The following is a 27,244-nucleotide window of genomic DNA, read 5'->3' as shown; positions in this document are numbered from 1 at the left end:
TGCACAAATCTAAAGAATATAGAATATTTATGTTCCACACAAACACATATAACTTAGAAGTACATAATGTAAAAATGTGGCAAAGAAAAAAACCTTGAGATAACCTAAAACATAGCATCTCACTGACCATAGGAAATCTATGGCTGGGCCATATTAATTGTGGAAAAATCTTCCTTTTTGCTTTGGCTCTGGAAGGCCCTTCAGTGAGTGAGTCTAAGAATCTCTTCAAATCAACATTCCTCTTTCTCTATGGCAATCCAAATCTCTGCCTCAGGAACAAAGTGAGGTCTCATTATGCAAGCAAAAAGCACAAAAATGGCATAAACACAGAGATATCTACATTTTTTTGAAAGTGGAAAAGTAAATTCTCTTTGCAGTCAATTGGTCCCTTAACAATTTGCAAATTATAGTCATGTAATAGACCAGGTAAGGTTAAACCAGGGTTTATCAAATAGAAATGGTGAAAAGACTGGCTTTTGCAGAGACAGAAATCCCCAAACGCCTTGGCTGCCTTCCTCAGAACTGATAGTACCATTTAGAACCCATTCATATGAAAATGTTTTTGATATTACAAAACTAAGGAGTAACAGGGAAAAGTAATTTCCCCTTTAAATTCAATCAGAGACGTCAAAAGACTGGGAGTCCCTATAGTCCAGAGTATTGAAATATCCCTGAATCTCTGGTTTAGGCTTAAAAAGGACTGTGGGGCGAATGTAACACACATCACCAGAGCAACAAGGTATTTTGCAACAAGGGTCGTGGATTTAAGAAAAAAAGTCGAAGTAAACTGAATGCCACAGAAGCAAACATTACTGGAAGCGTGTGAGTCCAGTATACGATTAGCAACAGCTTTATTCTTTGCACTAAAAACGGTGACTGGAAGGAAAGCAGCGATTTACAGAGAACATGGAAGCATGAGACGGATGGAGAAGACAACATACGCTACACCCTTATTTGTCAAATGAGAATCTCATTCTGTCTTTTTGGCGTTTGGAAAGCTTACACATACAGATATAAAAGGGAAACACGTTGCCCAAAGACAGGAGATGATCTTCGAGTTGATCTGATTTCACAGCTCATCATCAGTGGTCCCTGCATCTCAGGGGTAATTCTAGCCCCACTTTAGGGGCAAAGCACAGCAATGACACCTAAGGAAGAAAGAACCTACTGAGGACAGGTGGCCAGGGTGCCTGGCGCAAGGCGGGGTGTTCTGACCCTACCCTGTAGGAACTGCTGAGCCCTCTGACAGGCGAGCCGCAGGATCTCCTAGACATCACTGGGCTACGCGGAGGCTTACCCAAGACAAATATCTCGCTTTTTAAGTCAGCCTGGAAAAGCCATAAGAAGTTAGTTAGTTCTTGTTTTCATTCTATGGCCTTCAGGAGGAGCTTTCCTGTTTTGTTTTTTCATGCACACGCAGCATGCCAAACTCTTGAATAGTAGCAGAGCGGGGAGGGTTTACCAGTTAGCCTGCAGACAGCTCTTTTGGCTGCTCGCGGTTTTCACACCACAGGCAGCAAGTGCTGCTTTCAGACGGAACTCAACAGGCAGAGCAGAGAGAGACTTACGGAGAGAAGTTGCATCAAGAAGATGTTTGAGTGCAATGTCGATGGCTAAGAACACATACAAGAACTTGTGTGTCTTTAATAGAATGTTTAACAATGGCGTTCAAGACAGCCTCAGATCTGACCTCTTTTCTTTGTGCTTATTTGAATAGATGCAAGGTAAGATAGAAATTTCTCTTAATACCCATCGAGTTTCATAAAAAGTCTCAATCATTGGTCAGGGGCACAGTTACTAAAAAACACATAAGGAGAAACCATGGCTTTTCTGGAAAAAAAAATGGTAAAATATCATTAAAATACTCTTAAAATAGTTAGGAATATTGTCTTAACTCCACCTTGTGACTATTTTGGCCTACTTTCAAAATAACATTTTTAATTTGACAGTGAATCAACTAAGCTTTCTTGTGTGAGGATGCTTTATTTTCTTTCCACAGGAGTGGACAAGATCTACTACTTGTCCAAGGTGCTAGACAAGTATTTGATTTGCTTATGGGAACTTCAGCAGGACTTTTTAAAAAAAGCGTGTGGTTTTCTTAACTCTTATTGAGGAACGTTTTTATAATAATTAGTAATGATTGACCTCAAATCTGCAGTCTTTAGGTATGAAATACATTAAGTATTTTTCTTAAAAGGTATGGCAGAGAATGCTTGATATTCTCCAGTATCTGTTCTCTTTTTGTCCGTCCTCTGTAGTAGAATCCTGATAGGCACATGGACGTTCTGAATAAAGTCTATTTCTCAACCTTCCTTGTATTGAGATGTGCTCATGTGGTAAGTTCTGACAGATGGGATATATGCAGTAGGAAGGGACTGCTGGAGCTGGTGCAGCCACTTTGGACCATGCAGTGGAACTTCTCGTTGAGGCAGATGATGTGCGAAAATAAAATGGAATCTCCTGGGTTTCCGGATGACTGTGGAGCCACATACCAGCCCTAGATGCCCTACATTTATGCATAAGAGAAATATACTCGTACGTTGTTTAAGCTATAATTATTTTGAGTTTTCTGTCGTGGTAGCTGCCCCAATCTCGACTAGTACAAGGGTTCTATGAATATCAAGGTTCATGGAGAAAAAACATTTAGCTGTTGGAATGATGTGGATAAACAGCTGGAAAGACCATTTGGACATATAAGGAAGAATCAGTGCTTGATTCCATGTTGGAAACTGTGCTCAAGGGGATTACTTTTGATGGGATGGTTTTAGAGTGAGGAGACTTCCTTAGGGGCCCACAATAACTGAGTTTCTTGGAAGAAACCCAAAGAAGAATCTTTCTATCTCTCCATAAAGAGCTTACACTGCAACTTGAGTCCACATGCCATAAATCTCTTAGCTGGAACGGGAAGTTCAGCTTATAGAAGAATAGAGAATTATGATAATTTTTAGTATGAAAAACCATTATTTTAAAAAAAGATGCTCAAAAGACTAGAGAAAATATCGGATTCTGATTTATATATCCTTCATAATTTATATGTACATTTCAGTTCTGTCATCCATAAAGTGTTGGTGAATTTTACTTTTAGGAAAAATTTTGGATTGTATGTGAAAGATTTACGTTGTCTCAGAAAATACTTTAAAAGAATAAAATTGCATTAAATTAGCATGTGTTAAGCAAAACAATGGTTGATGCAGTTGATAAAAGTATTGTAATGATCTCATGCATACTATACTATACCTACTAAAACATTATTAAAATTTGATTTTGTCTTTGCTCTTAGTGCAGGGTTACTTTGTAATGAGCATAACTCATAATAATCTTGAAATGGAAGAAATAGGCAGCCTTCTTAGAGGACTCAAGCCTGCACAGTTTATCAGTGTCAGATGTGGGGTTAAGCTATAATAATGGCCTAAACTTTGCTGCTGATTCAATTTGCATCTATATTTATAAGCACAGATAACTTCAACTTATATTCTTCCTATGAATAGAAAAATAGATTTATAAGGTTTTCAAAAAGCTCAGTGGGGTATTTAAAATGCTCATTTGCTCTCGAGTAAGATAAAATAGAGAAAAAACTCTTCATTTTTCTGGAGTTAGTTATTTGATGTAGTTATGAAAGTATTCTTTGAAAACATTGTTATTGTGAATACCTCCATTCTCTCATACCATTCTGCAAACAACTGAAACCTAATGTGTATATGAGATTGAGCTTGGTTCTTGCAGGAGAATAAACCTGTGTAAATCCTGGTTTCGTCCTTGATCTCTCCTCAATGGAGAGATCTTCATCGCTCTAAATTAGAGAAGTTCATGAGGCACCTGTGTGGCTCAGTTGTTTAAGCGCCTGCCTTCAGCTCAGGTCATGATCTCAGGGTCCTGGGATCGAGCCCCGCATCGGGCTCCTTGCTCCGTGGAGAGCCTGCTTCTCCCTTTCCCACTCCTCCTGCTTGTGTTCCCTCTCTCGCTGTGTCTCTCTCTGTCAAATAAATAAATAAAATCTTAAAAAATAAATTAGAGAAGTCCGATTCTAAAGGTATTTTGCCATGTGTTGACTAAGCTTAAGTGCTAAAGAACAAGTAAGGGAAAGAAAAGGAATAAATACTTTGGTCTTAAAAAGAAAACCACAGAAAGAGTGGGGGAAAGGCAAATGCTTAGTCTTAGATATTATCCAAAGTGTTATTATTATTATTTTAAAAATTTCCTAATTATTTCATGACAGCCAAAATGAAACCTTGAAGATCAAAGAGCATCTAGTCTTTACAGTATTCCATTTAAAAAAAAAATTCCTCTCGTAGGTAAAATGAATTCACGTTACTGGACTATTTGGGTAGATGGAGTCAGTGATGGGAGTTTGCAATACTGTGCAGATGACATTTCTTGGGAGTTGGGGGTTAGTACTTCTTAGCACAGAAACTGGATTCTACCAAAACCTTTGTGTTTTCACTTAACTGCAGAGGCTCCCATTTCAAGTTCCAAAGACTGAATGTGAGGATGGGTTATTATTTGAAGTCTATCACCTTTTGTCTAAAGGAAGAGATTTCAGGATCATTCTGATTGCAGAAGCAGAACTTTGCTCTGATGGATTCATTTCATGCCGCAGTTGTCATTAAATCCCTTTCCAGAGCCAGCCATTAATTTCTTTGGAAGTCTTTTTACATGGTATCCTTACGGAGAATTAAAAACCAGCAGGGCTGCCAGCCTGCAAGACTTCAGAGTTGGGTGCTTTGTGAACTGTTAACAGAAGAAAGCATCATTCCCGCAATTCTCATTAATTTACTTCAGTTTTGTGGAAGAAGGAGGCTCAAGGCAGTGCCAAAGATCATCCTGCCCTCAGGCTCTGCTGACCCCGCTGATGAGCAGGACACATGGGAGGCAATGAGCCCACCGAGGATGACAGGCACAAAGTTGATGTCTTTGAATGGGATGGTTCTCCAAAAAAAAATACATTTTAGTTTGCTTTACTCCTCAATCTGGGTATAGCTGCTGTGTTAAGTGTATCTTATAAAGGTCTGGACAGAGGCCATGCCAATGATGTTAAAAGTTAGCAACCAATATTTCCATGGCTTTTTAGAACTTGTAAGATGGCACAAATCTAAAGACATCTAATTAACAAAATTCATTTAAAGACATGCAATAAACCACACTCAAGATGCAGTTACCTTTAATTTTGGTGAATTTATCTCCTGTTGGTAAGGGTATTTAGGGAGGAGGGGAGGTGAGTAGGGCTGGGGATTCTGAGAAAATGTTGAGGCCAGGTCAGAGACAGAGGCCAAGGGAGAATGAAAAGGGAGGGAGGGAAGGAGACAGCTGGGAAAAGGTGTAGACGTTCGATCTCCCGGAGAAAGTGAAGGCGGCTTAAAGATTGAGGAAAGACAAGATGTGGTTACGACTTGTGTCCAGAACGAGGTTACCTGGTCTTCAGAGAATATCCCCCAACCTCGAAAAATGTTAACGTTACCAAGTGCCCTGGCAAGTGACATTTGACAAATTCTTGCTTGAAAAGCATTAATTTTTCTTTTGAATTTGACTCAGAATTCCCAGTGGGTGGGATAATTTTTCTGAGGTGGGTGGCTGGAGACAGGAGCTCCCAGATTCTACAACTTTATATTGACAGGATGGCTCCTTCTAAACATGAGGGAAAAACAATGAAAAGCGATGACTCTGTAACCTCCTGGTAAAGTAGATCATGATTTCTAGAGAGTTTGTTGCAAAGCTAGCGGAGTGGGGGAGCAATGACGTGTGCCTGTGGGCGGGGTGTGCCTGTGGGTACGTGGTGGGAACCGCTGTGAAACCCCCCACAGCACCTGGCCCAGGAGCTGCTTGCAGGAGGCTCCTGGGAACCAAGCCACGTATCTAATCGACTCTTACAACTGACTGGAGGGAAAATGAATTATTTAAAACGGAGCGGGGGAAATCGGAGGGGGAGACGAACCATGAGAGACTATGGACTCTGAGAAACAAACTGAAGATTCTAGAGGGGAGGGGGGTGGGGGGATGGGTTAGCCTGGTGATGGGTATTAAAGAGGGCATGTTCTGCATGGAACACTGGGTGTTATACGCAAACAATGAATCATGAATCACACTACATCAAAAACTAATGATGTAATGTATGGTGATTAACATAACATAATAAAATTAAATTAAATTAAAAAAAATAAATAACTGACTTAGAAACATGTTTGACTTTCTGTAATGAATGATCTCTTGTATTCAGTAGTGTGTTTATTTTACGCAAGTACAGGCGTGGCTGGGTTCTTTGTTCAGGTGATCTTTTCTTTCCTGGTTGAGGAACTGAGCCAAGCCTCAGGGTTTTGTGGGTGTCCAGGGGCCTCGTGGGCACTGATCATTATTTAAGCCCAAGAACACCCCGTAGTTTGTCCACGTGCCTCTGTATGTGTTACTGGTAAGGTCATCATAGAAAACTAGGGGATTTTGAAATTAAGATGTTTAAATAGAGGATCCATGGGGGGCAGTGACTTGCATAGTAACATGATATAAAACATTCTTTTTGTTTCATGATTTCGGTATTTGTCAGTAATCACATTTTCTTTTTAGTTTACAGGTGGCATATTTGAGAGATCAAGTTTTGTTTTTGTTTTAAGAAAAAAATTTACAGGCTAAAGATTTAGGGTATTTTCCCTCTTTACTAATTAAAATCATTGCCCAAGATTCTTTCTTTGTAAGATGAAAATGCATTAGTAGTCTTAAGTAGCCACCACCTAGAAGAAATCTCTCTCTTCAGAGAGTTAAAAGGGCATGGAGTACTTTTTTGTTTTCCCGGTCTCTCTCTCTCTCTCTCCCCTTTTTTTGCAAACTGCCTTTGGAATTGGACCATCTCTGTGTATCAGATTTCCTCATCTCTAAAGTGGGGCTAATAATATAACCCATCTCATTGGGTTATGAAAAGTAAAGATGAAGGGCTCTTCGAATAGTGTTTGATACTCAGTAAGAGCTCAACTATGTAGCTATCATTAATAACAAAAAATCGAGAAGATTATACACTATAGACTATTCTAATATGAATTTATAGTCATAAATAAATAGTGGAATTATATCCTATATTTACATCGTCTCACTGAAATTTGGTGTGTGTATATCCACTCCTCCACCCCCAACTTATGTAGTGCTTATGTCGCTTAAGAGGAAGCCTTCTCGGGCAATGCTCAAACTGATGTTTGTTAATGTGATTCACTGTACTCTCTAAATAGAGTAAGACCGGTTAGTTCTTCAGTAATTAGGCAAGATTAAAATACCTCATTACTGGCCTTCGCTGCATTGCTGTCTTCCTTAGGGGTCCTAGGGCCTGTGGGGGCGGCTATGGGATACTGTAAGCGCACAGGGTCCCTCTCCTCCTCCTCCTCTTCGAGGTGCAGGCTTGCTGTCGCCTCCGGGCCGTCACAGGCACACCACAGAGCCCCTGGTTCTTGAGATTCTGGCCCTCCTCGGAGGCCTGACGTAAACCCCTCACTCATATTCTCCTCTTCCTCTCCAATGACAGGGAGACTTTTGGGCATATTAGTGTGTGCAGAGGCCACGAACTGATCACCTAGGACTTCGGGTACTTCCTTGGGGCCTCCAAAGCCCTTTCCCATTTTTGTCAACTCTGCAGACTTGTTCTGAGTTGTGTTTTTGGGATCCTGCAGTGGTGTTGCCTCAGAAGGCTGGACTGCCGCTGAGGTCACCCCTGAGCGGGGGGCAGGTAGCAGAGAGGAAGCGGACTGGGCAGGTACAGAAGCTGGAGGCAATGAGAGTGGTACTGAGGGCTCCTCCTTAATTTCAAGGATGATTTCCTCTAGGATATTTGGTTTGGCTGGGTCAGCTGATAAGGTTAAAGCACCAAGCTTCTCTAATTCATCCAAGAAGTTGTCCAGAAAAGAAGGTGGCATTGGGGTCGAAGGATTTGCCGGTGGGCACGTGGCTGTCAGGGACAGCCACCCCTGGGCTGTTTTATCTGAGCCAGGTGAAGCTTTGTGCATGGGAGGAGGGGCTGGTTCACTGGAAGCCAACTTAGAAATGAGCAGGGATTATGGAGTTAAAAAAATAAACCAAGAAAATAATAATAATACATCAAAACACAGAGACAGAGAAATGCAGGAAAGGTATGGTCATACATATAAAAATATTTTATGCTATGGTCTCGACTTGAAGATATTTTGCTGACTTTAAATAAAATCATTAGCATGTTAACTGGAAGGTTATCTGAACACTGAAACTCTCCTAGTATTTGGAAGGGGTCTTAGATGTCAGGATAAGATAAAGCTATTGGAGAGATTACAAGGTCACACAGTGAAACCTTAAGTGATTTTATTAATAGATTAGCTCTTTTAAACTAGCCCTCAGATATTGACTTAGGATGCAGGCCTCTGAAATAATGTTACTGTAAAATGAAAGATTTCAATAATGAAACCTTTCTTATTCCTTGAATTTGTTTAGTGTTCTTTCTTCCTGTAATGTTTGCAAATCTTTTGAACTTCCATAATTTTCTTGCTTATGTTGTTTCTCACTACGTTTGAACTTCCGTAATTTTCTCACTCACATCTATTTTGCAATGTATAATGATGTAAAAATATTATATAGCATAAAATATTTTTACATCATTATACATTAATACATTCCCAAATGAATAAATTCTGAAAAATATTTTTCAAGAACAGACACTCTGGATCAGAACACAACTTAACTTACGTTCACTTCTACTTCAAAGTTTAAAAAGTCCAGAGTAAATGTTTACATAGAAAGGGAACATATGATTTTAATGGGAGTAAACTTCTGCTAGGACTCCCATTCCTTTATGTAAACCTGTGGAGTATAATTTATGAAACTTAATCTTCTGAAGCAAAAATACTGTGTATCTTAATATTATCACTATATTTTGGATATATTGAACAAAACAGAATTTTAGTGGAAATTCCTTAAAAGTAGTTCTAGAAGTGCTGCCTAGGAATATTCTAAGATATTTATCTGTTGTTGCTGAACTAGAAAGAATGCTACATGCTAGACATATGAAGCCCTTGAGAGTCTGGTGGATGGCATTTTATTTTCATTCTCTCCTGGTAGATGGTTTGGGTTTGGAAAGAAAAAAATCTTCAAGGAAGATTTCGGAGATGCATTTTCTAGTTGGTTGTTTAGGATGAGACTTCACTCATGCACTCAGCACTCTTGGTCCTAGGGCCACTTAACTTTTGACTTCTGTGTCCTATAATAGGAATGGGGCATTAATAGAATTTATTTAGCTATTCTTTTTAAAAAAGGAAATATGATGTCCTGTCATCATGGGATGGATAAATGAGGCAAAGTGTCACAAAGCTCGTGGGAGCATTCTAGTGGCAGATTTAGGACTAAAAGCTGCCGAGCACCTGATATAGAGCAATACTGTACATGTGGTCTGTTACTAGACAGATAGCCCCTCCTAGCAGGCCTGTCTATGTTCAATCTTTAATAAGACAGAAATTACCTAAGTCTCCTTTGATAGGCTAGAGAAAACTCTCTCATTGGCCAGGTGTTCTATTTTACGCTCTTTGTTATATAACACCCTAAGAGACTTTTCACTTTCAATTTCTCTCATGGTCAGGAATATTATGTGGATGAGGAAGAAAGATCTTTAAGTCCTACTTTGTCACAATTACCACTATCTACTCTCATGGTTACTACCAGCTCCTCTTATCACCGCGGTCCACAATATGCATGTTAACGGGTTCAAAGTGCTTAGTTTTACAATGGACTTGCTTCAGCTAACGGTGATATTAGGTATCTGAGTTACTTATACAACAGAAATATACCTATAATACCTTATATTTAAATCATATAATTACCTTTTCTCCCTAAAGCATTAGAGTTGGACTCGACTACACTGAAAGCAGAAATAATATCAACTGACATTTGAATCTCCCTTAAAATACAGTATGTTGTGACTTGAGTGTGCCAAGGAGTGCTTCATGAGTCAATGAGTTCCTTCCTCTCTTTGCAAATATCAGTTAGAAACCAGGATGTATAACACTATAGTTCTTTTTTCTGAAAATGATTCAGTTCAATACTACTGAGAAGTTCCCTTCATTAAGCCAGTGATATCATAGAATAGATTACCAGGTAGCATGAAACCATTAAGTATTTTTTTTTCAAATTATAGACATGAGCTTTTCAACATATTTTCTTCCCAGCAGTGAGACTAAAACACTAATTAGTTATTAGTGAAATTTCTCTATTTATAAAATGTAAAATCTGGTGTTCTAAGAAAAAACCTAGGAAACTGAAAATACATTTAAATCATATTCACAATCAAGATTAAAATGCTGTGATCTATAATATTACATTGCCAGAATTAATTAGGATATTATGGAAGAATTTCTTACATGTTAAATAAGGCTTTATAGATACACGCTTATTCTTTCTTATAAAATTTTATTTGAAGGTACGGTCCTTTTGAAATTTAGCTGGTAGTTCTTTTGAGATGACTGAATGCTAATTAAGACAAATATATGGATGGAGAATTCTGATCTTTTCTTTTTATCAGTAGGAACTACTGAAGGAAGGATGTTGATCTCTAAAACTAAGCTCTGGTAGTGAAACAGACATACTAAAGAAACTTCTGGAAAACTTTATAATCAATCAGACAAAATCAGATAGTACCAAACTGTTCTATTATCAAATGATAAAGGATTGAGAGCAATTGCCCTGCAAATGAAACCCAGTCTTCAAAGAGAAGTAAAATAAATAAAATGCCCCTTTAAAAAAAATGCTTCTCTTGAGAGAGTAGACTCTTTGATCATTTACCTATGTAAACTCCTTCTAGGCTCACTTTCAAGGAGTAGTTTGGGTCACCGGGGATGCCTTCTTACGTTGGGACATGAAATGACTTCACACTTTGATAACATCTGATAATGATGTCATTCTGCCAACTCTAAATGGTTTATTTTTTTATGTCCCAGCCTTGATCTCAATCAAAATGTTTAATGAATTATGCAAAGCAAAATGTTTAAAATGTTGGGAAGTAGAGTAATTCCTTGGTAATTTAAAGTTTTACACTTGAAAGTTAATGAGGAGAAAGAAATCCCTAAATACCATCCATGAAAAGAACACAACATGTTATAATCCAATAGAAAATTAAGGAAAACTTCACACTGTGAGTAAAGAAAGTAGGAGAATAGCCTTTTCTAATTAACCAGTTCAGGAAGCAAAGTCCCTTTTAGACTACATGTTGAGAAAGATAACGACCTTTAGCTAACAGCTCAAGTGAGACAGTAGATCTGGCACAAAATCATCCTAAACCTAATAAAATAAACTTGAGGACTCCTCATAACCAACGACATTTTCATTCAAACTAGTAAACCAACTGACTTACGGACCTTAATTAAAATTCTTTAATCTCTCTCTTTCTATATTAAAAAACCCCAAGACTTTTATAGAATTTCGTCAACTTAATTACCATGCACTGATGAAATAGACCATTTTGGGATCTATCTATCCACATATACTTATATATACTACTTATATATAATCCATGTAAAAGATGCATCTATAAAAATAAAATCAAGCTTTAGAAAAAAAATCAAGCTTCAGAAAAATTTTCAAAAAGCAGATAAATGTGTATATATACAGGTATATATCATATGGGATTTCATGATACTAATGTTTTCACCTTCAGTATTTTAATTTGAGAATAAAATTATCAAAATCAAGCATTAAACCTTTGTCTTCGCACCCCTCAGGAAAAGAAATTATATTGACTTGACATGGCACGCACACTTAGAAACATAACATATACATTTATGCTTTGCAATAGATATGATGTTCTAGTCTAATGCCTAACGTCACATATTGATGATCTTACTTCAGGCTCCCAAATATTACACCAATGTGCTAGGATGTCTTCTTACCTTATTGGAACTTAAGCTGTGGATTCTATCACTAGAATAGCTGTGGAGGATTGGAGGGTCAGGGTAATCCTCAGCACCTTTGGTTGTATTCTTCTTGACAACTTCCACATAGGAAACAGGGAAGATGCCTTGTCTGCTGGTTCCTGGAATTTTACCCTCATACCAGTTTTGATCAACTCTTTTAAGAAGAGTAACTCTATCTCCCTGTGAGGAATATCAGGAAAATGCGTTATAAATGGAGACGTAATATCAACAACAAAAAAAGAAGTGTAACTGTCAATGTTGTCTAATAAACGATAGTTTTCCATTTGGGAAAAGTTTGATACCTCCGGTTGTGGTTGTTGTTGTTTGTTTTTGCCAGGAAAATACAAAGAAAGTCTCTGAGCTCACACTCCAATTACAGATTATCCACATATATGCAATTTCATCATTCAATCATGACATTAGAATCTCCCCTAGGGATGCCTGGCTAATGGGAACGGGCTTTCACGTGTTCGCACTGGTACCTTGTGAAATGACTTGCATCAGTTACTTTAAAAAGGAGAATAGTTTAACAGGGAAAAGCTCACTGACAGTAGCGTTATCCTAGCACTGACGGATTCAAGGGAATGACCTTCTGCAGGAAGAGCTTCAGAAAAGGGCAACTCGGCGAGCTAGTGTGTCTGAAACGGGTTGCCGAAATCAGCCTCCAGAAGGGATGAAGTTGAACAGCACACTGCGTTTCTTCCTCCATCTACATGTGGCAAGTAGCAGCAAAGAGTAAGGCTAGCAGGACGAGGCAGAGACAGTCCCCTCCATAATCCCTAGCTCTGGCCAGGGCTCACCTCCACCTGCTCCGCTTCAAGATGCTGTAGCAACACTGTCCATTCTAACTGGTTGGCAGCCACACCACAGTGGTCATTAAATATTTTTACAGAACCCCTGGCTTTAGCAATAATAGAACTTTCTACGGTCACCATTCCTGCCACCAGCAGCAATCGGGCCAATGCCACAAAACCCAGCTTAAATTTCAACTCGAAACCACGTGTGGCCCTGAAATAAATGGGGCAAAACGTGGTTTAAATGGCAGCATCCGCATCCAGCAGGTGGTATGGAAACCTGGGCTGCTGATGGGGCCCCAGAGGGGGACAGAGTCAAAGCTTCCGTGCAGTAGGGAGGCCTCCTTCGGGGGCACTCAAAGTGCAAGTCTTCCTAGCGCCTGTCCCACACCGCCACTGTGCAGAACATACTGAAGAAAAGGAAATCTCCCTACTCGTAAAATCTGTACTGATTTTCTCAGTAACATGCCCCTGTTGCTAGGCTGTTGCTGGAGCTATAAATCGCATCGGCAGAAGCTTCTCTTCTACTAGGAAACAGTAGCCGGTTTGGTTCATGGAAAGCTGTGTTGCAGCTTGGAGGGTGGACAAGAATCGGTTGATGATGCAGAACCAGGGCAAAGAAGGGAGAACGAGATGAGGTTCTGCCAGGATACGAACAGTGGGACTTCCCGTCCTTGCTCCCGGCTGAGGACTTGCGCCATGGGCAAAGAGGTTCGAGAACCACCCAGCGTGTGACTTTCTAGCCCATGCTCTGTGCAGACCTGTGGTTGCCTCAAACAAATGAACATGATGGCTTAGCACAGAATGACAGTTGTTCATTTGCTCTTTCTTCACTGTGTAAAGTTGCAAGTCAAAAGGAGCTCTTTCTGATATACTGGAATTGGATAGGTTGCTAGTGAAATTTGGGTCAGTCAAGAGGCCCAGAGGGGGCTGATCAAGGGAACAGCACTGCACAAAGGACTCCTCAAAAAGGCTCTGGACCGAGAAGTATCTGCATTACGTGAGGACTCTTCCTTGATTCCGAGCTAAAATTAAATGTTGGAACATTATTATTTTTTTAAATTTGAATAATAAGGCAGGAGGACAACAAAATTTTGAGGTGCATGAAAGTGCTTTTCCTTTTGATGTTTCCATATATAGAGCTGCAGGAGATTCAGCTCGAGGCGCCCCTAGGAGAGGATCTGGAGCCTGTCATGCTAAGCCTGGGAGGGAATGTCTCTCAGAAGCTTTGTGTCCCGTAGGGGACCTCATCTGGAAGGACACGGGAGCGGTGGGTAACAGCGCCTCAGGGCAGCCCTTATAAGAGTCCTTTGTAGCACGTGGGGGAAACACAAAAATTGTCTAAGAAAAAGGTAACCTATTTTAGTTTTGAAAATATATAGCCTTTCAAAATGCACTGTTGAAGAAAACAGCCAGGGTACCTTTCTCAGCGATAGCTCCACATTTGTGTCGGCATTGAAATTATATTTGGCCATAGCTTCTCCGATTTCTCCAGGCTGGGCTGGGGGGGGTGGTCTTGCGGGCTGTGCTTTTTCAGGAGGTATGAGTTTCTACGAAGGAAAAGAGTTATCTATTCTTGATCTGTGGTGGCTTGGGAAGCAACGACCACGGAAGAGGGAAAGGGAAGGACTTACCTCGACGTATGAGATTGGAAAAATGCCCACTCTCCCGTGGTGCTCTCCCTCATACCAATTTTGATCTATTTTCCTGAGGATGTAGACAGTATCTCCTTTCTTAAATGACAGCTCCCTGGAAGAGACATGTTTCGGTGGGTCTTTCCCTGACGTAGAGCAATTACTCTTAAGATCAACACTCTCACTTGATCTGCATTTGGCTGAGAAATATACTGTCCATATTAAATAATCTTTCTGGAGCCCAGTTACATAAGGATTTTCCTTGCAAACTCTTAGAATTCACTGATCACCTTAAAACATCAGAAGTGATTTCAAAAAAGACCAAGTATAAACATCACATTTGATATAAATCACGGGCAGATGCATATGAAATTTAAAGGCAGGGGCATGCAATTGCTGTGTAATCGTGAGTGTATAGTGGAGGAGTGGTGAAGCTTGGCATAATGGCAGATGAGTTCTGCACTGATTTTGTTTGTCCTGAAGCTGGTTAGCTAGTTGGCCAGATACTTGACTTCTCTTTCTGTCTCCTTTTGATGTGCTAAAGCTTACAATAAGGAAAATAAATATTTAGCTTTAGCACAGAGGAGCTATCACCAGAAAAATTGTTATTTATGGGTCCTTGAAGCTGGTTGTCAGGAATTTAAGTGGAATGTCTTGCTAAGGAATGTATTTTGTATAAAGAAAAAGATCCTTTATTCTTCACTGAAGCACAGAGATAAACATGTTTTAGGTGTAAAGACATGCACAAATTGTTGCCTTCTTTACACCTTTTAAAAAAAGATTTATTTATTTATTTGAGAGCGAGCAAGAGAGAGAGAGAGAGAGAGAGAGAGAGAGAGAGCGCGCGTGCACATGAGTAGGGGGAGAGGGGAGGAGAGGCAGACTCCCCACTGAGCACAGAGCCTGGATGTGGGGCTCAATCCCAGGGCCCTGAGATTATCAACTGACTGAGCCACCCAGGCACCTCTAGATCTTTTTCTTTTTTAAAAAATTTTATTTATTTGGGAGAGAGAGAGAGCACAAGCAGGGGGGAGAGGCAGAGGGAGAGGGAGAAGCAGGTTCTCCGCTGAGCAGGGAGCCCGACGCAGGACTCGATCCCAGAACCCTGGGACCATGACCTGAGCCAAAGGCAGACGCTTAACCGACTAAGCCTCCCAGGCACCCTTTGTTTTTAAAAAATAAAAATATTTTTTCTTTTTTTAAATTTTTTATTGTTATGTTAATCACCATACATTACATCATTAGTTCTTAAAAATATTTTTGAGACACTAACTATGCTTTTCCATCTGGGCTATTTAAAAGAAGAAGCTTATTTACCTGCTTCTCTCCTAAGCAGGTAAATGTGGCTATGTAATTTCAAGTTCTAAAGACATTCCTTATTTTGGATAATTCACACCTACCTGTTCATCCTCACTGCATCTGTTTTTCATGGCTTCGTTATCCAGGGAAATGTCTCTGTTTGTTGTTTGCCTCCCTAATTATGTTTTGTTGGAGGACACTCATTTCCTATCTTTTCCCAAGAGCCCCACTTTCCTAGACATCTGCCTTCCCACTCCTGAATCTTGTGCATCGTTTCATTCAGAATCTGGATTTGGGTCGTTTATTTGTGCGGAACAGATAATGAAGAGACAGGTAGATATCAGATGTAGAATAGTTCTCATTGATTAAAAGAATTAATTGGAAGAAAAGCTGTTGCATATTAAAATGATCGAGCAATTAGAAGTGCTAAAATAGTCACATTGAAAGTGCATTAAATTGCCGGTAACCTCAAGAGACAAAGGAGACTCACAGAGCCTTACATTCAAATACAGTACACTTCCCTCTTTTATTCAAGTGCCTGATGTAGAAAACAAAAAGCAAAATATTTAATGTTTATAGTCCAACAGCTTTATTAGCACCAGGTGTGTTTTGTTTCTGGAAAGGAGACTAGGAAGCTTAGCTTTTTGTTTTTAAATGTCAGTTAGAGAAAACTTTTTCTTTTCAATATGAAAAGAAATCTTTTCTATTTTTAAAGGCTTGTATTTAAAATTCTGAAGGCTTCTAGATAAAGGACAGAAATCTCACTTATCAGTTTTCAAAATTGTGTCCCTCTCATCTCAGACCTAGATTTTTTGAGCCCCATAATGTTAAAGCTTGCTTCCTCCCTCCCCTAAACCTTTTGAATAGTGGCCATTGATAACCTTTGGAAATGACAGTGTATCTCTTTTTCCTTTTTAACAATTGAGACATCACATTGGGTGAGTTACTGAGCTGTACTTTTGTAAATTAAACTTTTTGCAGTAGGTAAAGAAAAATAGCTTTTAAAAGAGAATGACTACATCAAAAACCAATGATGTAATGTATGGTGATTAACATAACATAATAAAATTAAATTAAAAAAACATTTATTTAAAACAGATACATCTATCTGTCTCTTGATAAGATGTTAGGCACGAAAAGCACTCACATCTAGCTATTAATTAAGAGCACTTCTGGGACATTCAGTGCTTCTGGGTGTGTGAGCCTTTTAAAGCTGTGTGAGTCATCCATAACCTCGACTTTTGTGTCAAATAGGGTAACTACACCGGGGCTGCTCTTTACATTTTCTGAGAATGGAACGAGAGGAATATGATTAAGCTGCAATCAGACCAGTTTACTTATGGTATGTAGGAAACATTTTTTTTTTCTTTTACAAAAAATATGGGATAGCTTCCATGGGTGATTATTGGATCGACTTCTCTGAAGGCTTACGCAATTAGATTTTGTGGGTCTAGGAAGATTTTCGTGAAAGGTGGGGGTGGTGCTGACAACCGTTCAAAAAGGCTTTGCCATTTACAAGCCTTGAACCTTTGCTAACTCAGAGCTTTTGCAATGGAGACATTGCCTTGGAGGATGGCATAAGGCTCGGCACTTGGAGCAAACAAAACTCAGCAACAGAATTAACACCCCAAACACTTTCCTCAGCACTGCACATCATCTTTCTCCCAAAGCTTGTTTTTTATTAAGCTTTCTTAGAAAGCTGTGGGCCCTGAGTTCTATATCGTGTGTTATATGCCCTGTCACTCCTCAGGGTTTCATACATTTAAAAAAAGCTTTTGATTGCTTGTCACAAGGAAGAAATGACATTTACATGTTCTATATCATTATTTTGTAAAATCGGCATGCATCATACAAATCGTCACACCATATCCAAAGAGCAGTAATAGGGACTAGAGTATAGTAGAAACAAAGCAGATGTTATTTATCTCATCCAAAAAAAAAAAAAAAAAAAGATGGGTAAGCTTTTCTTCAGGATTTTTTTAAACACTAGATTTAAGCCATCTTAATTTCTAAGAAGCATTTTCCTATTTAGTTCATTCACCATCTCAGCAGCATTACCAAATTCTGAGTGATTTTATTTTTGTATGTCTTATGGCAGAGACAGTTTCTAGAACTATTAATTGATTAATATAATATTAGCTAATATACATTTTTATGAACAAAATATTTTGTTATTATATATGTTCAGTCTAAACAACACGGGATAATTTAATGCCAATATACAATGATTTCAATATCTTGAATTCTAATGGAGATCAAAGTTTCTTAAATCAGGTCTATACCCATGGGCCAAACAGATCTGGAAGACTCCCTCCTATTTAAGCCTCTTTATGTGCTAGTACTAGCCTTTCTTTTTTTTTTTTTTTTTAAAGATATTTTTATTTATTTATTCATGAGAGGCAGAGACAGAGAGAGAGAGAGAGAGAGAGAGAGAGAGAGGCAGAGGGAGAAGCAGGCTTCCCACTGAGCGGGGAGCCCGATGCGGGACTCGATCCCAGGACCCCGGGATCATGACCTGAGCCGAAGGCAGACGCTTAACCATCTGAGCCACCCAGGCGCCCTAGTACTAGCCTTTCTTAACCACATGCCTACCTGATGAACAAGTTCTTAAAGTACAAAAGGTAAAAAAAAAAAAAAAAAAAAAAATACTGCAACATAGGAATATGAAAACACCAACGTCAAAAGACCATAGGAGAGAATTTTGCTCAGAATCTCAAAGTTAAAGTGTTAAGACATGGAGATTTGACTATGGGAATCTTTGTACACAGTTCTACTCTTCTACCCCACAAACTACCCTGGATTTAGTTGGATAGATAAATGTTATCAAATTCTCTCAGTTAGTGTTAATTACACCCCAGCACTTTACTTTTATTTCATTCTTGACATGAAAATTCTAGAAACAAAGATTCTTTTTTTTTTTTTTTTGGCATTCAGCATTTATTCAGTACATTGAGAAATAGTTTTCAAAGGATAAACAGCAAAGCCTAGCCCTCTAGAGCGGTGACCCATCCTGGAAGCCTCAGGCCCCACGGACACTTGCAGTTAGTGATAGAATAGAAGTCCGTGAACTATTCATGAAATTTCAAGTCCTAATGGTAACTGTACATTACTATTATTTTTTAAAAAATAACACAGGACAACTAGAGCAACAAACTTATTTGTCTTGAATTAGATTAAGTGAAAAAACCATTTGCATTCTCATGCTAACTGAAGGCTTTGACAATATTTTTTAAACAAATTTTAGTTAACTATTTTTATATTTTACAAAAATATTTATTGTTTTAATAACAATAAGGGGAACAATTACTCTTTACTTAATTAGCTATTACTTGTTGAAATAATTTGAAAAGCCGTATGACCTTGGACAAGCTGGTTAACTTTTTTTTCTTTAAATTTTTTATTGTTATGTTAATCACCATACATTACATCATTAGTTTTTGATGTAGTGTTCCATGATTCATTGTTTGTACATAACACCCAGTGCTCCGTGCAGAACGTGCCCTCTTTAATACCCATCACCGGGCTAACCCATCCCCCCACCCCCTCCCCTCTAGAACCCTCAGTTTGTTTCTCAGAGTCCACAGTCTCTCATGGTTCGTCTCCCCCTCCGATTTCCTCCCTTCATTCTTCCCCTCTTGCTATCTTCTTTTTTTTTTTTTTTTTAGAAACAAAGATTCTTAATACCACTTTGTTTTCCCATCCTTTTGAACTCATGGTGCTCTAACACGTTTAAAGTCATTTAAAACTCAATGTTTCTCAACTAAACTTCAAATGAAAATAAAATTAACCCTATCGCAGTTAATTGTGAAGGAAACACTAATTACAGCCGATTACTGAATTGGGACTTAGACCTTATTTATAATACACCTCATTGCAATATTTACCTCTTAAATATTACTGAAGTATTTAAAGCCACCCTAAGACGTATAATGAACACTTATATTACTTACTTAGATGTCTGAGCTTTAAAATCATAAACAGCTTTTGCAGGCAATTTCTGAAAGGGAAGGTAAACAATTAGCACTAACTTACAATTTGGATTTTTTTTTTCAAGAAAGCAATTTCATGTGAATTAAAGGGAAATGAAAGCACAAAGAATGATGAAACATATAACGTAAATCCTCTGTGCAATTTATAAATCAACCAATTAGCCCTTCATTTGGGTGTTTAAGCGATAACAGGATGTAGTAGATGACTTTTTCATCATAACCACTGGATATCATATTTCGTCTCAGAAACTAAGGAAGATGAATGCTGGACTAGGGTTCTGCCGAGGGTTCTGTCCCAGGTATAAATCTGACTTCTCCTGGGATAACTGCAGAAGGTTAGTTGCTCTAGGTTCTATGTATTGACATAACCCCTATGGAATCATAATAAAAAGACTGGGAAAAGTCATGAAGGAAACCATCACCCTTTTTACTAAACAATTATCAACATAGTAGCAAAGAAATATTAGCCCAGTTATCACTGGGAGGCTAGTTAGTGGCCCAAAGCATAGGTTTGGTCATCTTGCATTCCCTGGAGGGCTCGGGAACTCTTAAGCACATAGTAAACCAGCCTTTTGGTCATGATAAGATGTGACACACACTGTCCTTCCATCACCTGCACCCCACAGCTAGCCACCCCAGCTCTTCCTTCTCCGCTTCACAGTCATCCCCTCACCCCACTCTCTTTCCTCGTGATTCTGTGAACTGTAGGCAACCTGGGACATTCCTGACTTCTTTGCGGGTCCCACAGGTGCGAGACTATAGGAGACGCCTGTAGCGGTTCTCCTGAAATGGCTACCAGTCCAACACTAGCTTTCAGCTGCCATCAAACAGCTCCAAGGTAGCACGCACCAGATCTCCGACCGTGAGCCGGAGTCGTGGACAAAGAGCTAGTTGGTAGGTGGTTCCTAGGAGCAGGGATTTTTCAGAGATGTTCTCCAATAAAAGCAGGCCAGCAAAAATCATTTATGTCGAATTTGTATGGATTTGCTACACAGATAACCTAGGGCTCTCCCCTGCATCAGTGGGGGAAATTTGCACAGGGAAATCTCCTTCCTCTGTGGGGCAACCCAGCTCAAGACTGGCAGGACACCCCTGTTAATTCATAGGTACCAGGTCAAGACTCCGAGAGGCCTCGCTGCTGAAACTGGGCTGCAGCTGGGGGAGATGTGCAGCTAGGGTCGGAGTGCGTCCTGCTTGGAGTCCTTTGCTCAGGCTCCAGGGAAACTTTCTAGTTTCTCTCTTGTCATTTTCATGTTCTTAATCTGGGTTCTTTACTGGTTTGGGACATCACTTCGGCTGACAAGTGCTTTGCCAAATACGCTGCAGAAAAAAGGCTCAAGCAGCACTAAACACACTACCTCTTTTTCCGGAGAGCACTAAACACACTACCTCTTTTTCCGGAGTCCCTCTTCTTTCCCGCGGTGCACTTCTCCCCAGGTCCGTCATGGCGGAGGCGTAACTTCTAGGGCACTCGTGGTCTGCGGGAGAGGACGGGGTCGGAGTGAGTATCCACTTAGTTAGAAGCTGACCCTTTTAGTCATTTCCCCTGGTGGCAACTATTTTCTCCTTCAGATTTAGAGAGACACCACAATGGACGACATGGGTATAAAACTCAAAGTTCATTACAAAGTTGCGAGAGAAGACACAGAGCCAGCGCATTTCAGAAGGGAAAAATATCCAAGGTGGCAGAAGTGGTCTAGTCACAAATATAATTGTCACATTGCTGGTGTAGTTATGCTGCAGCACCCGGTGTAGACAATTCATGGTCGCGGGGATTTCTCATCTCAAAGATTTAATACTTTCTAATTCCTTTTGCCTCCAATTTATAATTACTCTATAGGGCCTAGAGAAGATGGACAATTTGAAAATAGCAACAGTTTACAAAAACTAAAACATTTTGTGGAACAATTGGAGAATGCAGTAATGAAACAGAGGAAAAAAAGAAAGTATGGTGATGGCAGAACTATGGGTGTGTCCATCCCCCCACCCCTTCTTGCTGCTCCCGCTTCATTAGTGAGTCTTAAGACGTCATTTGAAGGCTTAAAAGGCCTCTATCTTTTGCCTTCCCTTTTGCTCAGCTACCTTATCAGAAAGTATATATTTATTCCAAGAAACAAAGGGATTAAAAATTCTCTAAATAGAGAGTACCACATTGTTTGCCAAACTGCTTATGAAATAATTGAATTGTTTCTGTTCACCTTAAAACAAAGTATAAATAATTATATTACAAAATTATGATTACAAGTATCTCTTAATGGTCTCCTCCTTTACACATTTATACATGGAAATGTAACTAGAGGCTACAAATAGCCCAGTAATCTCTGTTATAGAATTCTACCAGTATAACTGGGTCAAAATTAATAAATTCTTTCTCTTAGCCTTTAATAAAGCTAGTTATACTGGTTAACAAGAAGCATTAAAAAGAAAATAAATACAGCTATAAAGGAATTTAAAATGCCAATTCATAAAAAGAAAACATTGTTTAAAGATTTTGACTGCTTTGACTATAAGGAAGAATTGTTTACTTAACAGCAGGTGGGATATCAGTTGTGCGACAACATATAACGATAAATGTCTATCAGTTGTGAATTCCAAAGTCTTTAGGTTTGGTAAGGTAGCATGGCCACAAATATTTCAGGTAAAACGTAATCAGTTATTTTTAAGAATGAGAGAGGATTATGTGCCATATATTCTCCATTTTAAATGCATATACTTTTATGATCATAGGGCTCTCATACTGGTCATTAACTTGTAAATTACTTTTGCTAATCCTTGGAATATAACCTATTTTTCAACTGGGCTAAACAAAGTTGGAAAGTAAATATTTTATTTTATTTAGATGCATTTCAAAGCCCTCTCGGATCATGTTTCAATAATGCACTCTATCTGTGCATAAAATTTAGAGGGGATTATTATTATTATAATTGAAAAACTGGAATTGTCTAATATTGAAAACCTGGAAAAAGTAGCTAATTAATTAAAAACTTGAACTATGACATGTCTCAATCAGTAAAAATTTCAAATTGTAGGCATTGATTTAAAAAATTCTAATCTGTTGTTTTTGAAGCATGTTGTGTAGTATAAATGAAAGCAAAGATAAATCCTAATAAGCAAACGTGTGCGATGGCAGCTAACAATTGAGCCACATATATTACATTAATATGAAATTTGAATTGTCTTTTTTTTTTGCCTATAGAGATCATATCCTATACTACAAATTCTGAATTATTAGGAGTTTGAATCTCTTTTTTCCTACCTACTTCCTAAATGACTTTGGTCAAACCTCTTGTCTTCCCTGGGTCTCAACTATAAAACAGTGCTTATAATAACACCTGTCACCTAGGTTCAGGCCAGTGTTAATAGATAATGTGTGTAAAGCACTTTGCATAGACGTCCCGTGCATAGAAGATTTGGATAATCCAAATTTCAGCATGGAATGTTCTTTCCGGCTTCTTAGAATTTACATAGTAAACAGACGTACTTTAAGAATTAACAAAAAGAATTGTATAAAGATTGTATGAAAATGTCAAAACACCCCCAAAAAATCTCAAAAAAGTCCCCTGCATTTGAACTGTTACTTGTCCTTGTGTTGCCACTTCAAAGTGATAATCCATCTATGAAAATGGGCTTGGGAGTCACTTTTAACCTACATGGTCTAATTAACATGTCGATAGAGGATTCTTTCAGCGGAAATAGAAAATAAATAAAGATATGGAAAGGCAGAGAAAATGAAATACACTGAGTGATGGAGATGAGACTTCTGTATATATAGCTTAAAGATACATTCACAAAAATTTTATTCCACTGTGTCCTTTAAATGAAGAAAGTCATTAAACAAATCCTATTCTCTTTTCATTGTCCATCAATTACTCATTACATACTTCAGTTTTGCTTCCTGAGTGTTTTGATGTAGTGTCTTTATATTGCATGTAAGCAAATTATTTATTGAGTGAATATAACTTGATGAAGTTAATATAAAAATCAAGGAAAAAGCTATTTGTTAAGTTATTGGTTTTGATTCACTTTACAACAAAAAAAAGAGTTGTCAGTCTCTTAAGGATACTGATACTCAATCATGGTCTCTGTCTTGGAATCCTTTTAAAGTGGTAAAATAGGTTTAATTTGTTGTTTTGATGTAAGAGGTTTCAGCCCTAACATTAAGCTACAAGATGGATTTCCCTTTTGATTTTGAATGAGTAAATTTTTGTGAATTAGAGGTCACTTTAAGCCACACATCCAGCCCGAATATCACATGGGCAAATGAGACTATTCAGTAAGACATATTTGTACAACAAGCATTTGCTTCAAAACACAGAATGATGCCGAGTGGTCTCACGGCTTAGGAATGATGAGATGTAGGAATGGAAGGTGAAAGTGCTGGATGGTAGGTGTCTGAACCACAAGGAAAAAGAAAGAGAAGTTCATCCACCTTGGAGACTCCGTGCACTCTCGTGGTCTTGGTGGTGGTAATTGTTGTTGGTGGTGTCCAAGTCTTGGAAAGAGGCACTGTGAGGCATTCTCCCACAATCATTCTGGTACAATGGGCAATGAATAGCACCATCTTGAGGCAGTGGGTGCAAAGGCTGGTGCGTGGGGCTCCTTCTTAGAGCTTTAAGAGATGAGTTCCTCTCCGGAATATCTGGCAGAAGTTCACTGATAAGACGGTGCAGGATACTGTTGTCTGGCAAACTTCCCCTTCTCTTTTCAGCTTTAATTTGGTCACAGATGTCTTTAAGGGCAGAGTCCAGAGCCTCAAAAACAGATGCTTTACATTTTGCCTTTTCAGTCTGTTTTTTGGGAGTCGAATTTTTTTTCCTCCGGAAAGGCACGGGACTGACCAGAAATGCAAGTTTAGAAAGGCCAGGGTCCATTTCTTGTCTTCTGGGCTCTTCAGCATTTTCATGTTTAGCTCTTTCGTGTTTTAGCATTGTGGTAAATCGAGTATAGGAGGCTGGGCATCTGCCTTTGCAGGAGCTGATGAGGTGCCGGTGATGGTGGTGGTGATGGTGGTGGTGGTGATGGTGGCTGGATCCATAAAAACTTTCAGAGGATGTGAAAGAAAAGTGATCAAAGTCACTCTCACTGCAAAAGGATGATCCCTCTACATGAATGTAATCGCTGTGGTCAGACACAACTCCGTCCTGGTCACTATCGGAAAACTCCATATGCATTCTCGGTTGCTCATCGCTGGTGACTTCAATATGAATTGGCACCAGGGTTTTAGGCTTGTGGCTTCGTTGTACATGAGAAGGGTGTCTACTTTGATTTTCTTCCTCCAGCAAAGACTCAATGGAAAATCGCCTCTTGGGACATAAACCATTTTGTTGAGGTTCTAGGGCTATGGGAGATAACATTTCATCTCCTAAATTGGGCATGGATTTTGACTTTTGAATCAACTTTTCAAATTCAGAAATGCGGGTGGGGACCATGTCCCTGGGCACCTCCTCCGTGGAGGACTGGCTCCATCCATGGAGCAGGCCCTTGTGTTGCTGCTCCTTCTCATACTGCATTATTCTCGACTTGACGGAGCAAATCACCTCTGAATTCATCAAGTCCTTGCGGTTAATGCGGTGCATTTTCTTGTACAGTTTTAGGAAGCCTGGAGCGTCATGGGCTGACCTGTGCCGGAGCCTTGACCTGCCATTATTGCGGCCCTCCTGGATGTAGGGGGAAGCCCACGTTATAGGGCAGCTCTCCTTGGAATCCTCTTCACATAACAGAGAACCCATACTCTCTGACTTGGTTTTGGGGTCGGGAAAGCTATCACAGTCGTCATTTAGGAGATCGTCACAACTACGGGATTTGATTTTGGGGGAAACCGTTTCCTCGGTGCTGCTCCAGACCTCTGCATTTTGTCGGGCCATTTGCCAGCCATTCTTGAAAGTAATGGCCCTCTGTGAGTCACGAGGGACATCCAAATGCTGTCTATAAGCGTTACAGTAATCTAACTCATTGGAGGGGTTGCCGTTGAACCCTGAGTAACCGTAAAGGGACGGACATATATCATCCCCACCTTTTAATCCAGGGCAGCATGTGTGGAAGAGAGACATTTGGAGAAGTTAAAAGGTTCACAAAGAGGAGAACATGTCACTTAGCATGAGACCGCATAGCAAAGAGAATGCGGTTAGCATGGTTTGGTCTAGACACCAACTGTTACACCTGCAGCTTCAACTCTAGAGAAAAAAAGCCCGATTCTAAAACAAGGTAATACTTTTTCAATGAAGGTAGCTTTGCGGATATTAGAGTTAACGAAACCATGTATAAAAAGAAATTAATGCAGCTAATCTACCTATTTTGATTGTGTTCACACATCTTTCGGCAAACCTGGTGTGCCAGAAGCACAATAGTACCTCGAAAGCTAATCAATAGCATGACCTGGTAGTCATTTAAGGGTTGAACAATTAAGGCCAAAGGTGATATCGATTTAATTAACTTAATAGGGTCAGGATTTGAGTCTCATCTGATTTATAATGACAGAGCGGTAAAGAGTAATTTATAAACTTGCATTTAAATACCACTCCCATAACTGTAGCAAATAATTTTTCATAGGCACTAGATACAAAAGGCAGTAAGACAAAGTATTTTCCAAAATTGCAAAACCAAGATGTCGTGCACTATTGTTGCCAATATTTTTCCAAGAAAAAAATTAAGTGGAGCCTCTTTAGATAAATGAAGTTACCTCTTTAATTGCTCCACTTCCAACCTCTTATGAGGCAGGTTCTTATAAGGATAATTGGATATAATATAAAACTTCCATCAGAGGTAAATGCATCTTGCTTTTTTCCAGGGGGGTTGTTTTTTTTAAAAATAATTTGCAATTTGATAATAGCTAAAACTGACCTCAATTTGGAATGTGTTTGGAAAGACTCTTTTGCTCTGCTGAGTTCACTAATAAATAAAAGGCCAAAGTACATCTAATGGGAAATTTCCTTCTTAGAAGGGAACCCCGTGAAGGAAAATATCCGTATTGAGAGTTCCTGCCTTACAATCTTACCCACATTTTTCAAAAGTAGATAAGCACATTAAGTAGATATGTAATATTTGGGAAAGGAAGTTGACTTAGCACTCCCTGGTATAAAAACAATTATCTAAATTAATCAGAATCCTTTTAACTTTTGGGTGCTATCCAAATGTAATGAATCAATGGTATCTCATGACTTATTATCTTAAGGCATTCATTTGCATAAATGAGCAGAATCTGATCAAAGCATCTCTGTGCATTTGATGAAAGGTGTCATAAAAGGGGCTCACTCCTTAAACCAGCTACTGCTTAACTTTAATCACCACATGGCAACAATTTTAGTGCTTACATTTGATACATGTAGCTGAATCTGTGCTATATTATGGAAACTTCTGTTAGAGCTCAGGTTATTCACACATTTCAAATTCCTTTGGTGTTTTGTTTCAACCCTGGGAGACTGGGGCAGATTGTGGGGCCCCAAATGTGGTATGGCCTCAGGTACATGCGGATGCCGGTTCAAGCCTCAGTCTCCATCTTGGGAATGTTCTGGTTAGCACAGCAATAATGCACTGAGCAGTCTTTCAGAGACCTGAAGGAGAGACTTGCCCTCTTTGAGCATAGCTCATCGAATTTCCAGAGAGGAGAGAGGCCATATGGAAAAATAGCTTGGTGA

General features: G+C 39.2%; 1 protein-coding gene across 13 annotated transcripts in view; it reads right to left on the bottom strand.

Annotated features, from left to right (window-relative positions):
- The window catches only part of SORBS2 (sorbin and SH3 domain containing 2), a 183,436-nt gene that overhangs the window by 11,609 nt on the left and 144,583 nt on the right, over positions 1-27,244 (bottom strand). For 9 of the 13 annotated variants that reach the window (XM_035726195.1, XM_035726196.1, XM_035726198.1 and 6 more), the window contains 5 exons: positions 21,000-21,088; positions 19,572-19,618; positions 14,323-14,437; positions 14,110-14,238; positions 11,871-12,074 (listed from right to left, as the gene is read on the bottom strand). In XM_035726195.1, coding sequence (XP_035582088.1) covers positions 11,871-12,074; positions 14,110-14,238; positions 14,323-14,437; positions 19,572-19,618; positions 21,000-21,088 — 584 coding nt within the window. Of the gene's footprint in view, positions 1-1,220; positions 1,329-5,156; positions 5,352-7,250; positions 8,004-11,870; positions 12,075-14,109; positions 14,239-14,322; positions 14,438-19,571; positions 19,619-20,999; positions 21,089-24,039; positions 25,624-27,244 lie in introns of all 13 variants that reach the window. The other 4 variants (XM_035726193.1, XM_035726194.1, XM_035726192.1 and 1 more) reach the window with 3 other exon arrangements.

The sequence above is a fragment of the Zalophus californianus genome, chromosome 2 (genome assembly GCF_009762305.2).
Source record: "Zalophus californianus isolate mZalCal1 chromosome 2, mZalCal1.pri.v2, whole genome shotgun sequence".
NCBI lineage: Eukaryota > Metazoa > Chordata > Mammalia > Carnivora > Otariidae > Zalophus > Zalophus californianus.
This window is presented reverse-complemented; position numbering and strand designations above follow the sequence as displayed.